Source organism: Mobula birostris, chromosome 2 (assembly GCF_030028105.1).
Source record: "Mobula birostris isolate sMobBir1 chromosome 2, sMobBir1.hap1, whole genome shotgun sequence".
Classification (NCBI taxonomy): Eukaryota; Metazoa; Chordata; class Chondrichthyes; order Myliobatiformes; family Myliobatidae; genus Mobula; species Mobula birostris.
In genome coordinates this window covers 85,474,483-85,489,471 of record NC_092371.1, presented here as the reverse complement: position 1 = coordinate 85,489,471, position 14,989 = coordinate 85,474,483, and the positions used below count along the sequence as shown (strand labels likewise).

Genomic DNA, 14,989 nt, shown 5'->3' with positions numbered 1-14,989 from the left:
ATTTTGCTTTGGAACATTCCTTCCGTTTCTGTAGACCGCCGGGGGGTAATCATGATCGAAGTATATTAACTTCCCGTTCCAAAAAACCCTCTTCTTACCCCAGGCTCTTCGTAGAATCCCTGCCTTGCTCTTGAATCGAGGGAATTTAAGCACAATTGAGCGCGGTTTACTTTCTCTGTCACACCACTGTTGTCTTGTGTGGTTATTTAAGTTACTGTCACCCTCCTGCCAGCTTGAACCAGTATGACAGTTCTCCAATGAACATGGTTGTTTCACTCATGGAACTGCGGCTGACTGAATATTTTTTGTTTTGCTTTTCATGCCATCCTCTGTAAACTCTAGAGACTGAATCCCAGATCAGCAGTTTCTGAGATACTCAGACCACTCCATCTGGCACCAACAATCATTCCACAAAGTCACTTACATCACATTTCTTCCCCATTCTGATGTTTAGACTGAACAACAACTGAACCTCTTGACCATGTCTGCATTGAATTGCTGCCACATGATTGGCAGATTAGACATTTGCATTAATGAGGTGTAGAGATGTACCTAATAAAGTGACCACTGTAATTATCCGAGTGTGTATGTGTATACACATGTGTGTGTGATGTGTGTGTCTGTGTATGTATGGATTTATGTACTGTATGTATGCACATTGTATTCCATATCCATATTTTAACCTGTAAACTTATTTTTTTCATTGTTGAATGTTGTCGATTTTTGCTGAATGTTGCGCTCTGAACAACACACCACTGTAAATTCCTAATAGGTGTAGATATATATGGCGAATAAAGTTGATCCCCCACACAGTTTTCACTGTGTCCCACATACACTGAATACACTCCCCCTACTGGAAGTTCCCAGCACAGGCATCCCAACAACGATATTTCAATTTTAAAATTGAAAGATACAGGCCCTTCCTGCCCAATGAGCCCAGCTACCAAATTTCACACTTGACCAGTTATAACCTACTAACCTGTTCATCTTTGAGATGTGAAAGGACAGCAGAGCACCCGGCAGAAACTCGCACGGTCACAGGGAGAATGTACAAACTCCTTACAGACAGTGGTGGAACTACAGCGAGGTTGCTGGTGCGGTTTCGCTGACTGCGAAGTGTGTGTGCCAAACGTACTGTACACTAGCAGGCGCTTCACCTAACACTTTCTCCCACAGGACTGCCCGCAGCTCTCAAATGGTGAGCTGGGCTGAGCCACCAGAGCACATCCCTCCTCTGACCCCTGAACGCAGTGGTCACGGTAGTGTAGCGGTTAGCGAGCGCTACTGAGCATTGTTCCATCCCATCTGTAAGGAGTCTCTATGTCTTCCCCTTGGAACAAATGGCACTTAGCAGCGTGCTCTGGGTTCCCCTCACAGTCCAAAGACGTGCCAGTTAGTAGGCTAACAGGTCATTGTAAATTGTCCTGTGATTAAGCGAGGGTTAAGCAGGTAGGGTGTTGGATGACAATTTCAAAGGGCCTGTTCCACGTTGTATCTCAATAAAACAGGACCCTAACATAGACACAGGGAGAAGGGAAACAACTCTTACTTGAATAAAAATACCGTTGTTTAAGTAAATAACAAGTTTCTTTATTTGATCATGTTAAACAGCAAGACCACAGAAATAATGGATTATCTGGAACATAAACTCGCTATGCAAATGTATTGGTCATTATAAATTATCCTGCGATTAGTCTGGGGCTGAGTAAGTGTTTGCTGGTGAAGCAACTTGAAGGGCCGAGGGCCTATCCTGCACTGTATAGCTAAATAAATAATCAATAAATTAATATATACAGTATGTAAAGCAGTGATACATTCATTGTATCAGGAAAACTATTTATCTTAATTTAATAACTCTCTTCAACATGCAATCTTATTCTACATGTCGGACTGTTAATGTAAAAAAAACTCGATTTTTGGATAAATTTAGAGATTAGAAGGATTGGTGAAGTCCGTATAGTTTTATGAACTTAGGAGCATAAGACACAGGTGCAGAATTGCCCATTCGGCCCATTGACTCTGCTCCACCATTCCATGGCGGCTGATTTATTTTCCCTCTCAACTATATCCTCCTGACTTCTCCCTGTAACCATTGGCCCCCTGATTAATCAAGAACCTGTCAATCTTTGCTTTAAATATACCCAGCGATGGCCTCCACAGCTGTCTGTGGCAATGAATTCCACAGATTTGTCACCCTCTGGCTAAAGAACTTCCTCCTCACCTCTGTTCGAAGGGGATGTGTCTCTATTCTGAGGCTGTGCCCTCTGGTCCCAAACTCCCCCACTACAGGTAACATGCCACACTCCAGGAAGAAGAACAGCTAAACCTTGGACAAGGGTATATAGTGCTTTATGAGGGACTATCGCTACACTGGAGAAAAAACATAGGAGACTATTTGGCCCATTGAATGTATGCTGGCTTTCAGAACAATTCCATCTGGCCCATTGGCCTAGACCAGAGGCTCCCAACCTGTGTCCATAGACCCCTTGGTTATTGTGCAGGGGAATACCCCATGGCATAAAAAAGGTTGGGAACCTTTGCCCTAGACACTTCTCTATAATCTGTTCTCTCTCTCTCTCTCTCTCACACATGCCTATCCATTCATCCTTGATTCTTTTCTGCTCCCTCACTCACACAGGGAATGATCTACAGCAGCTGATTAACCTGACAACGGGCACACCTGTGGGATGGGAGGGGAAATGGAGGAATTCAGAGGAAAACCACACAGCGACCGGGAGAACGTGCGGACTCCACACAGACAGCACTGGAGGTCAGGACTGAACTCAGACTGCCAGAGCTGCAAGGGACCAGTTCTATCCCAGTCCTGATAGGGGTTATCTCATTGGTTGAGTCTGAACTCCATGTCACCGATTTTTGGAAGTTTATTTTATAAATTTAGAGATACCGCACTGGAAGAGGTCCTTCCAGCTCAGCGAGACTGCGCCACCCAATTACACCCATGTGACCAATTAACCTGCTAACCTTTGCATCTTTGGGATGTGGGGGGGGGGGACCAGAGCACCCAGAGGAAACCCCCGTGGTCACAGGGACAACGTACTCACTCTTTACAGGCAGCGGCAGCAACTGAAACTGGGTTGCAGGTGCTGCACTACTGTTAGGTTAGCCACGACGCTAAGTTCTTGGTGTGTTAAGTAGAAAGAAGTTATATATAACCCTACCCCTACCTATTGTACTAAGTGCCCAGAAACTGAATTTCAGCTGGTCACCATGTTATGTACAGTAGGGCTCATACCCTAGAGCCATTAATACTGCTTCGCCCAAAACAGTTGCTGTCTGGTCTACTGAGTGTTTTCAGCATGCTCTGTGTCCAGCATCAGCAGTAATTTCGATTTTCCATAAAACATAGGAGTAGAATTAGGCCATCCAGCCCATCAAGTCTGCTCTGCCATTCCATCATGGATGATTTATTATCTCTCTCAACCCCATTCCCCTACCTTGCTCTGTAACATTTGATGCCCTGACTGACTAAGAACCTATCAACCTCTGCTGTTCATACTGTATACCCAATGACTTGCCTTCCACAGCTGTCTGTGGCAATGAATTCCATAGATTCACCACCCTCTGGCTAAAGAAATTCTCTCCTTCTCTGTTCTAAAGGGACATCCCTCTTTTCTGAGGTTGTGCCCAGTGGTCCTAGACTTCCCCATCATAAGAAACATCCTCTCCATATCCACGTCCCTGGGCCTATCAGTATTTGATAGGTTTCAACGAGATTCCCCCACCCTTCATTCTTCTAAACTCCAGCAAGTACAGGCTAAGAACCATGTAGCGCTTGGGATCATCTTTTATGAGCCTCCTCTGGATCCTCTCTAATACCAGCACGTTTTCAATTCATCTTTCAACCACTGAACACCTGCTGTGTCTGCAGAACTCTACACAGAACCACCTTGGGAGTTGTAGTTTAATCTGAAATTTGGTCTGGGATTGTGATAGAAATTACAAAATAGGAAATTAGATAGAGGTAGGGAGTGGAGGGGGGAGATTGGGGGTTTGGGGAGATGAGGATGGGGAATTGGAGGAGAGAGGGGGAAGGGAGAGAGAGTAGAGGGAGTGCCAGCAAGGAAATGCCTGACTGAATTTTTTGAGGATGTGACTAAACACATTGATGCAGGTAGAGCAGTAGATGTAGTGTATATGGATTTCAGCAAGGCATTTGACAAGGTACCCATGCAAGGCTTATTGAGAAAGTAAGGAGGCATGTGATCCAAGGGGACATTGCTTTGTGGATCCAGAACTGGCTTGTCCACAGAAGGCAAAGAGTGGTTGTAGACGGGTCATATTCTGAATGGAGGTTGGTGACCAGTGGTGTGCCTCAGGGATCTATTCTGGGACCCCTTCTTTTATACCCCCAACCTTTTATAAATGACCTGGATGAGCAAGTGGAGGGATGGGTTAGTAAATTTGCTGATGGCACAAAGGTTGGGGGTGTTGTGGATAGTGTGGAGCATTGTCAGAGGCCACAGCGGGACATTGATAGGATGCAAAACTGGACTGAGAAGTGGCAGATGGAGTTCAACCCAGATAAGTGTGAAGTGGCTCATTTTGGTAGGTCAAATACGATGGCAGAATATAGTATTAATGGTAAGACTCTTGGCAGTGTGGAGGATCAGAGGGATCATGGGGTCAAAGTCCATAGGACACTCAAAGCTGCTGCACAAGTTGACTCTGTGGTTACGAAGGCATACGGTGCATTGGCCTTCATCAACTGTGGGATTGAGTTTCAGAGCTGAGAGGTAATGTTACAGCTATATAGGACCCTGGTCAGACCCCACTTGGAGTATTGTGTTCAGTTCTGGTCACCTCACTACAGGAAGGATGTGGAAACCTATAGAAAGTGTGCAGAGGAGATTTACAAGGATGTTGACTGGATTGGAGAGCATATCTTATGAGAATAGGTTGAGTGAACTTGGCCTTTCCTTCTTGGAGCGGCGGAGGATGAGAGGTGGCCTAACAGAGGTGTACAAGATGATGAGAGGCATTGATCGTGTGGATAGTCAGAGGGTTTTTCCCAGGGCTGAAATGGCTAACATGAGGGGGCACAGTTTTAAGATGCTTGGAAGCAGATACAGAGGAGATGTCAGGGGTAAGTTTTTTTACGCAGAGAGTGGTGAGTGCGTGGAATGGGCTACCGGTGACAGTGGTGTAGTCTGATTCGATAGGGTCTTTTAAGGGACAGGTACATGGAGCTTGGAAAAATAGAGGGCTATGGGTAACCCCAGGTAATTTCAAAGTAAGGACATGTTTGGCATAGCATTGTGGGCCGAAGGGCCTGTATTGTGCTATAGATTTTCTATGTTTCTATGAAATACTGATATATTTTTTACATAAGTTATATTTATTTTCAAAATCTGGGATTTTGCTGGTAAGACCAGTGTCTATCATCCTTCCTTTATTTCCTCAGAGAAAGTAGACTTCCTTAAACTGTTGCATTCCTTCTAGACTGAACTCTTACCTTCTGAAGGACAAAGGTTCCACAAAGACCTCCCCCCCCACCCCCACCCTGGTCATTCTCTCTTCTCCCCTCTCCCGACAGACAGAAACTAAAAATGTCTGATAGTATGTACCACCAGCTTCAAGCACAGCTTCTTTCCCACTGTTATCAGACTCTTGTATGATAAGAGACTCTTGGCCTCACCGTCTACCTCATGATGATCTTGCTCTTTACTGTTCACCTGCCCTGCACTGTTCTGGCAGCGTTTACACTTCATTTTGCTCAATACACTGTGTGATGATCTGATCTGTATGAACAGTATGCAAGGCAAGTTTTTCACTCTATCTTGGCACATGTGACAATAATAAACCAGTAACAATACATTTGTAACATTACTTATTCAGGGCTGGAGAGGCTTTTCACCTTCAGTTATCACTCAGTTAAACTTTCATTTATCCTTGAAAGAGGTCCCACAAACTTCTGTTCCAAAAGTGGGCCAACACCCCCAACCTCACTGCACTAAGTATGGTTGTGGTGTGAGATATCACTGACAGTGATATCCAGTTTACTGTGATTAACCCTGTCTGCTTCACCACTCTTAGACTTACTATTTCCACTATAAAAACCAGGCCATTGTACATTTCATACTCGGGGAGATAGGCAGGTTGCAGAATTCATATTCTGAACCTGTTTCCAACTTGTTAACAACACAAACAACAACAGCTGCATTGATGTAGAACCCTTAACAACCACTAACTGGTTTGCCATCAAGGCGCTGTCAACAGCTTGGTCAATGAAGTAAGTTTATAAAGGTAGGATTGAAGGGGTGGGGCAGAGGGAACTGCAGAGCTTAGAACCTTGACAGGTGAAGTTTGAGGCAGAGACAGAGAGAAATAGAGAGAGAAAGGAATTATATTTAAATGTCCAGGTGCCGGAATCTCCAACAACAAAAAAAAACAGCTGCTGGACGAATTCAGCCGGTTGGGCAGAATCTGTGGAGGGAAGTGGACAGTCAACGTTTCAGAAGAGAGTCCTGACAAAGGGTCTTGACTTCAAACGTTAACTGCTTTTTCTCTCCACAGATGCTGCCTGACACATTGACTTCCTTCAGCTAACCAAAAACACAGGAGATTCTGCAGATGTTGGAAATCCAGAGTAACACATACACACAAAATGCTGGAGGATTCAGCAGGTCAGGGAATTCCTCCAGCTGTTGTTTTCTTTTCCTTCACACTGTTCACAATTGCATAACATGCTTTATTTGTTTGAGACAGGGATTAGGCAGGTCAAGAGATGGAGTGGCCATAGGGGAGAGGAGATGCTGAGCTGCAGGAGCTGAAATCGAGGGGAAGGAGATGAAAGAGAATGGAGAGGAGGTTTGAGGGAGAACTGGTATAAACAACAGGATGAGAAAGGGAGGGCATGGGACAGAAATGAGCCTTTGAAGGGGGAAAGGAAGTGGGGTAAATGAAAGAGAGAGGAACACAAGTAAGATATGGAGGACCATGGGCAAAGTGAGGAAATGTGATTGGACTTGCTGGGTTCTACAAGTATGAACAATTGCCAACAATATATTTGATGCAGTCAGGCATCATTACAGACCATAATGCAACTACGCCTGAACGTGGCAGACTGGCTCATGACAAAGGACTCTGGCAAGCTGTTGTTGGTGGCCTGTGCCCCAGAAGGGATGATGGGCTTAAGAAGAAGAATAAGAATGCTGTTCTAACTGGTACCAGGTGAGGGAACAATATTCATTTAGTCTGTTTGTTAGTCTCGGACATGTAGTCATGGACAAAGTCTCCAGCTAAGGACTAACCAACATTGTGGTTTGGGATTTTAACACAGCCCCCTTGAAGGGACAGTACGGTGGAGTCCAGGTAGCTGCTAATGTGTGCAGGTCAGAAAAGAATGCAGTGCAAAGGTTGGAGCAACATCGAGACAGTATTCCTAACAAGGAGATGTAGTACTTCCAGAGACACAGTACAGGGTGGAGGTACAGGAAATGCTCTGACATTTCAACAAATTCCAGCTGGCTCCTCGTGAAATCTTCTTTGACATCAGCCTTATCCATGCTTACGAATAAAATATCCCAATCTCAATCACTGAGGAACATGACAAACCAAATCTGCAAGGAGATGTCCAAACGTTTGGTCCAAGATGTAGGTTGTGAAAGAAGAGGCACAGGCGTGGGTGTGGAGGGAAGAGGGAAGGTGAAGGAGGGGGAGTAAGGGGAAGAGGATGTTGGAGATAGAAGCTGGGAACTAGTTGATTGGGGGATGGTGAAGTCCAAGGAGAGGCAAGGAAGGAGCTGGAAAAGAAGGGGAGTTGTGGTGGGATGTGAACAGAGGCAAGGAGGAGAGAGGTGAAAGTGGGAAGAGGAAGTTAAAAGGAAGAGGAAGAGGCAAGTGATAGGTAGGGGTAGGAGAAGTTTAAGTTGGGAGGTAGTATTCGGAAAGGGGTGGAGTTGGGTTATTGGTAACAGGTTGAAATAGGAGTTGGGTATTGGGAGAGGTGTAGAGGTGAGAGAGGGTATTGGAGGGGGTTATTTGTAAGGGGTTGAGATCAGAGATGGGTTTTGGGAGAGGAGTAGAGCTGCGAGGGGGATAGCAGCAAGGAAGTGTTGGATTTGGGAAACAGGTATTAGGAGAGGGAGAGGTAGAGGTGGGGATTTAGAGATGGAAGGGGGTGGAGTTGGAAGGGGATATTGGGAGAGAAGTAGAGATGGAAGATGAGTGGAGAAGTGGGAGGGGGTATTGGGAGAGCAGGAGAGGTAGGCAAGGGATATATGAGTGGGATTGAAGGATGGTTGATGGGTTAGAGAGGAAATTGAAGTCTGACAGCTGATGACACGTCCACCATTGGGTGATGTGTTGGAACTCATGGCTGTTCAGGGAACTCAGTCTGGCTGTCACTAACGATTGCTCTACTGTCCAGTCTCAGTGTTAGTAATTCTGCCCAAGCTACTGTAATGATAGGTTCCTGGAAGGTGAAAGGCATTCCAGGTCTGGGGAAATCTACATAAAATACAGTGTCCACTTCAGATAGGAGGATGTACTCTCCTCTCGGTCTTTGGTGTGCCTTCATTGTACTGCTGAGTCCTCAGGGCTCCACCTTAAGTCTAGGTCATTTGCCCTCACTCCCTCCTTGAATGAGCCCTGGACGTTAGGAGGAGGAGTTGCCCTCCTCTGATCTCCTGCCACTCGTCAGACCTTTATTCCTCCACCTGCCCCCTCTGTTTCTATGCATCTTTTTGTCTGCAAGGCAAAAAAGAGATAATTATGTGATTATTTTCCTTCTTTACTGATAATCACAAGTCAAACATAGAGTCGTGGAGTGCTACAGCACAGAAGCAGGCCCTTTGGCCCATCTGACCCATGCCAAACCTTTACTCTACCTAGACCTGTTAACTAGCACCTGGACCTTAGCCCTCCATATCCCTCCCATGTACTTATCCGAACATCTCTTAAATGTTGAAATTGAACCCCTTATCCATCACTTCCACTGGTAGCTCGTTCCATACTCTTACCATCCTCTGAGAGAAAGAAGTTGCCCCTTAAGTTCTCCTCCAATTGTTTACCTTTCACCTTTAATCTATGACCCAACCTCAGTGGAAGTCAGAACTCAGAATTCAGAATCAGATTTAATATCATTGGCATATGTCATGAAATTCGTTGAATTTGCAGCAGCAATACAATGCAATACATAATAATAGAAAAAAAATGAATTACAGTAAGTATATATGTATATATACTTTTGTTAAATTAAATAAGTAGTGCAAAAACAGAAATAAAAAAAGTGGTGAGGTAGTGTTGATAGGTTCAATGTGCATTCAGCAATCGAATGGCACTCATTTTGCCCCCACGGAACCGTTGGCTCTTTTATACATGTTGTATGGGAATGTCCAGGGGTTTTTGGTTTGTGGGGGAAGGTTATCAGTACTCTTACCGAACTAATGGGGGTACAATTACCAATGGACCCCGTTGTACATTTTCTGAAGGATGACTCCCACCTTTCCCTTATGGAAAAAACACGCAAAGTCTGGCTGGCAGGCCTGACTGTGTCATAGGGCGGTGGCTGGGAACAGACCCAAGTGCAGGACACAGACACTGAAGGACTAGGGACAGGACTAGGATACAGGGTGAGAGCAAGGACATGGACAGGAAAACCGGGAACCCGGAACAGGACTGGACAAGAGAGCTAGGAGCCCGGGCTTGGGCTCCGAGCCTGAGACTGGACAAGGACCCAGTACCTGGGTCTTGCCTCTGGCTCGGACCCCAGAACCAGGCAAGGACGAGGCTAGGCTGGCAGGCAGGACGAGGCTTGAGTCTTCAGGCTTGACGCTAGAGGCTAGAGACTTGAGGTGAGGCTTGGCAGGAGGCAGGAGGCTGGAGTCTTCAGGCTTGAGGCTAGAGGCTAGAGGCTAGAGGCTAGAGGTGAGGCTTGGCAGGAGGCTGGAGGCTGGAGACTTGACTGGAGGCCGAAGGCCAGAGGCTCCTCCTGGGCAGGGCGCGGTACTCCTGGGCAGGGTGTGGATCACCACCCGACAGAGGCAAGGAACAGGAAGGGACAGAACCAACCACAGGTAACGGCAAGACGGTCTGGCTTACTCAACGGAGGCAAGGGTCGGGAAGGGACAGAACTAACCGTAGGTAACAGCAATACGGCCTGGCTTACCCGACGGAGGCAAGGGACGGGAAGGGACAGAGCCAACTGCAGGTAACGGCAGACGACCTGGCTCACCTGGGTGGAGGCAAGGGACAGGAAGGGAGCTAGGTACAGGGCGGCTCCAGGACAAGACTGCAGGCGAGATGAGGCGAGAGTTACCAGCAAGACAAGGCAAGGCTTCTGGCAAAGCAAGGCGAGACAAGAGCTTCAGGCGAGGCGAGAGTTACCAGCAAGACAAGGTAGGGCTTCAGGCGAGGAAACAGAAGGCAGACGAAGGGATACAAGGAGTAAGGACAAGGACAATCCAGCAGCCACGTTCTGTTCTCTGAAGGTATTTATGCAGCCAGCCCCAATGAGCATCAGCTGGCTCAATTAGAGCTCAACAAGAACAGAAAGAGGGTAGACAGGAAAACCTGAAGCAAGGGTCGATGGACCGGACCGTGAACCGGAATACGGACTTCACGGACCGGACCATGACAGACTGCAGCTAAGAAGATCGTAGTCCAGCGATGGAAACCTCCCCATGATTTTTCAAATACTCACTGGCTTCAGAGCTTTTTGGACATTTCTTACCTGGAACTATCATCAGCAAGAGTAAATGATACATGAGCAAACACAGTCTTAATGTGGACAAATCTGATATCTAACTTAAAAGATCTTCTGTTAAAATAGGAATGCTCTGTCTGTGTATGCACTACTATTCAGTTGGTTGGTGGAGGGGAGAGGGATGGGGGGAGAGAGGGGTGGAGAGTCGGGGGAGGGATGGAGAGGGGGTTGGGGATGAGGAAGAGGACGAGGGGAGGGGGATGGTGATGAGAGTTGGGGGTGGCTGGGTTAAACTGTCAAAATGTAATCGGCAACTGGTTGTATTGAATGTCGTTTGTTGGTGTTGCAATATAAAAAATTAGTGTTAAAAAAAAAGAAATCGAATGGCAGAGGGCAAGAAGCTGTTCTTGAATCATTGAGTGCGTGCCTTCAGGCTTCTGTACCTCCTTCCTGATGGGATGGATTGATAGGATGGATGCAGAGGAGATGTCTCCTCTAGATGGTGAGGAAAGGGTGCTAGAACTTGAGGGACATGTTGTCTGCTGTTTCAGACAGAGATATGAAGGAGGAATGTGGATCTTTGAAGTTCCCTGCCTCTAGTCCATAACAGAACCATTCATTTTATTAATTCACCAAGTACATTGAAGGTGTTTAGATGAATGAGGGGGGATCTCATTGAAATCTATTGAATAGACCTAGATAAAGTGGATATGGAGAGGAAGTTTTCCCTAGTGATGGAATCTAGGACCAGAGGGCACAGCCACAGAACAGGACATTGACTTAGTATAGATATGAGAAGGAATTTCTTCAGCCAGAGGGTGGTGAATCTATGGTAGTCATGGCCACAGATGTTTGTGGAGACCAAGTCATTGGGTATATTTAAAGCGGAGGTTGATAGGTTCTAGATTAGTAAGGGCGTCAATGTTTATGGGAGAAGGCAGAAGAATGGGGTTGAGAGGGATGATAGATCAGCCATGATGGGATGGTAGAGCAGACTCGATGGGCCAAATGGTCTAATTCTGCTCCTATGTCTATGGTGATTGATAAACATGAAGCCTGAAGGTATGAGGAGAGAAGGGTCACTTTGCATTGGAGCAAAATGTGGAATAGCCATTAGTAGCCATGGTGGAGCAGATTAGAGGGACTGAAAGGCTTTTACCTAATGCTGTTTCCTAAGTTCTTAGGCTTTGGTTGGCATGGGATGAGATGGGCCAAAGGGCATGTTTCCATGTTGTATAATTCTATACTTCCATGATTCTTCATTGTGTAGAATCCAGTGAAACAGGAGTTGGAAATACAGTTTGGCAGCCACAATAAGTAAAAGTAGATTTCTAGGCAATCATCAGGTCAGGTAACATCAATGGAGGGGAATAAACAGTTGAAGTTTCAGGCCAAAGCCCTTCATCAGGACTGGAAAGGAAGAGGAAAGAAGGCAGAATAAAAAATTGGTGGTGGGGGGGTTGTCGGGGAAGGAGTACAAGTTAGCAGGTGGTACGTGAGACCAGGTGAGGGGGAAGATGTGTGGGTGGGCGGGGAAGGAGGAGATGAAATAAGAAACTGAGATGCGATAGGTAGAAGAGGTAAAAGGGCTGAAGAAGAAGGAATCTAATAGGAGAGGAGAGTGGACCACGGGAAAAAAGGAAGGAGGAGGAGAACTAGAGAGCCAGAAGGAGGTGATGGCCAGATGATGAGATGAGTAGGGTTGGAGCACTTGTAAAACCTCTGGTATTCCAGGCAAACTCAGTTTCAGATCAGAGTTTTTTTTATATCCATTCCCTAAGAAAAGTCATCTACTGAATTTGGTAAACAAACAAGAAACTAATTTTAAAAATGACCCCAGTCTGACTGCAGTTTAGTACTAACCTGCAATAATTCTGAAATGTTCGTTCCAAAACTTTGAGTTTATTACAATTAAAACATTCAAGATATTTTTGTCACAAAACCAACTGGCTATTAAAAGTAGCCAAGATCTCCCCGTCCTTGGCAGTAAGTTATATACTACTTCAATCTTACTATTAAATGAACATGTTTTTAAAATCTGGTGCAGAAGAAACTATTTTGAAATTCAGTCTTTGCTGAGGATTTTGGGAGAAAGCCCTTAAGTTGATCAGACATACAAACATCTCTGTCCAGTTTTGTCTGTCTTTGTTTGTAGTTTTCCATTGACTCCATTGTGTCTCTTTGTATCTACTGTGAATGCCTGCAAGAACGTGAATTTCAGGGTTGTGTATGGTGACATAAACACACTTTGATAATAAATTTACTTTGAATGTTCAACTAAATCAAGGCCGGTAACACCATGAAGGATCCCACCCACTCTGCTCATGGACTGTTTGTCCCACTCCCATCAGGGAGGAGGCTACATACAGTAGCGTTCACGCCAGGACCACCAGGCTCGAAAACAGTTCCTTTCCCCAAGCAGTAAGACGGATCAACACCTCCACCCACTAACCCACTTCTCCACACCCCCAACCACCACTACTTTATCATTTCCTGTCAGAGTCACCTTATGTACAGACATTCCTGTGCCCAACATCACTTTATGGACATACAATCAATCTATGTACATAAACTATCTTATGTATTTATAGTTATTGTGGATTTTTTATTATTGTCTTCTTTATCTTATTGTGTTTTTATATGCTTCATCAAATCCGGAGTAACAATTATTTCATTCTTCTTTACACTTACGTACTGGAAAAGACATTAAACAACCTTGAACTTTGAATCTTAAATCATTTTGAAATCACCAGTGAAGATGTGATGCTGGGAAGTAGACAGCCAGTTTGCATTCAAACCCCACAAACTGCACACTGATAAGACCAGATCATCCATCTGCAGCTGTTGGCCCAGGGAGAGACCTCCCATGGGCTGGCATTCTGGCGCAGTGGTTGGCATAACTCTTTATAATGCCATTATTGACCAATTGGGGTGTAATTTCCTGCACTGTCCGTAAGGAGTTTATGGGTTTTTCCCGTGACTGCATGGGTTTCCTCCTGGTGCTCTGGATTCCTCCCTCATTCTAAAGACATGCGTTAGGGTTAGTGAGTTGTCGGCATGCTATGTTGGTGCCAAAAGCATGGTGATACCAGAGGTCCCCCCAGCACATCTTTGGACTGTGTTGGTCACTGATACAAACAATACATTTTACTGTGTGCTTCAATGCTTTGATGTAATGTGGCAGATAAAGCAAAACCTTTACCTCAAATAGTATCCAAGATGTGGAGAGAACTCCATCCGCTCTTTTCTGAAAGAATCCCACACAGTAGATCTGTACACAGCGACACAAGGTTCTGTGTATCTGTGTGTCGTGATCTTGGGGAGGACAGGAGAGTCACATTGTGTGCCTGCAACTCTATAGTCTGCCACAGGATTCAGTCATAGAGTCATAGAAAACTACAGCACAGAAAGCCCTTTGGCCCATCTAGTCCATGCTGAATCATTTAAACTGCCTTGTCCCATTGATCTGAAAGGCTAACTTTGAGGAGATGCAAAAGAATTTAGAAGGATTGGATTGGGACAATTTGTTTTATGGGAAGTATGTAATAGAGAAATGGAGGTCATTTAAAGGTGAAATTTTGAGGGTACAGGATCTTTATGTTCCTGTTAGGTTGAAAGGAAAGGTTAAAAGTTTGAGAGAGCCATGGTTTTCAGGGATATTGGAAACTTGGTTCGGAAAAAGAGAGGGATCTACAATAAATATAGGCAGCTTCGAGTAAATGAGGTGCTCGAGGAATATAAAGAATGTAAAAAGAATCTTAAGAAAGAAATTAGAAAAGCTGAAAGAAGATATGAGGCTGCTTTGGCAAGTAAGGTGAAAATAAATCCAAAGGGTTTCTACCGTTATATTAATAGCAAAAGGATAGTGAGGGATAAAATTGGTCCCTTAGAAAATCAGAGTGGATGGCTACGTGCGGAGCCAAAAGAGATGGGGGAGATTTTGAACAGTTTCTTTTCTTTGGTATTCACTAAGGAGAAGGATATTGAATTGTGTAAGGTAAAGGAAACAAGAAGAGTTATGGAAAGTATGATGATTAAGGAAGAGGAAGTACTGGCGCTTTTAAGGAATATAAAAGTGGATAAATCTCCGGGTCCAGACAGAATATTCCTTAGGACCTTGAAGGAAGTTAGCGTGGAAATAGCAGGGGCTCTGACAGAAATATTTCAAATGTCATTAGAAACGGGGATGGTGCCGGAGGATTGGCGTATTGTTCATGTTGTTCCATTGCTTAAAAAGAGTTCTAAGAGTAAACCTAGCAATTATTGGCCCATGAGTTTGACGTCAGTGGTGGGTAAATCAATGGAAAGTATTCTTAGAGATGG

General features: G+C 45.0%; 1 protein-coding gene across 1 annotated transcript in view; it reads right to left on the bottom strand.

The window, feature by feature from the left end:
* Positions 1–5,535: 5,535 nt before the first annotated feature.
* The window catches only part of LOC140210690 (uncharacterized), a 65,168-nt gene continuing 55,714 nt past the window's right edge, over positions 5,536–14,989 (bottom strand). The window contains exon 7 of the mRNA XM_072279887.1: positions 5,536–8,709. Within this exon, the coding sequence (XP_072135988.1) occupies positions 8,618–8,709 (92 nt within the window). The 3' untranslated portion in view covers positions 5,536–8,617. The remainder of the gene's footprint in view (positions 8,710–14,989) is intronic.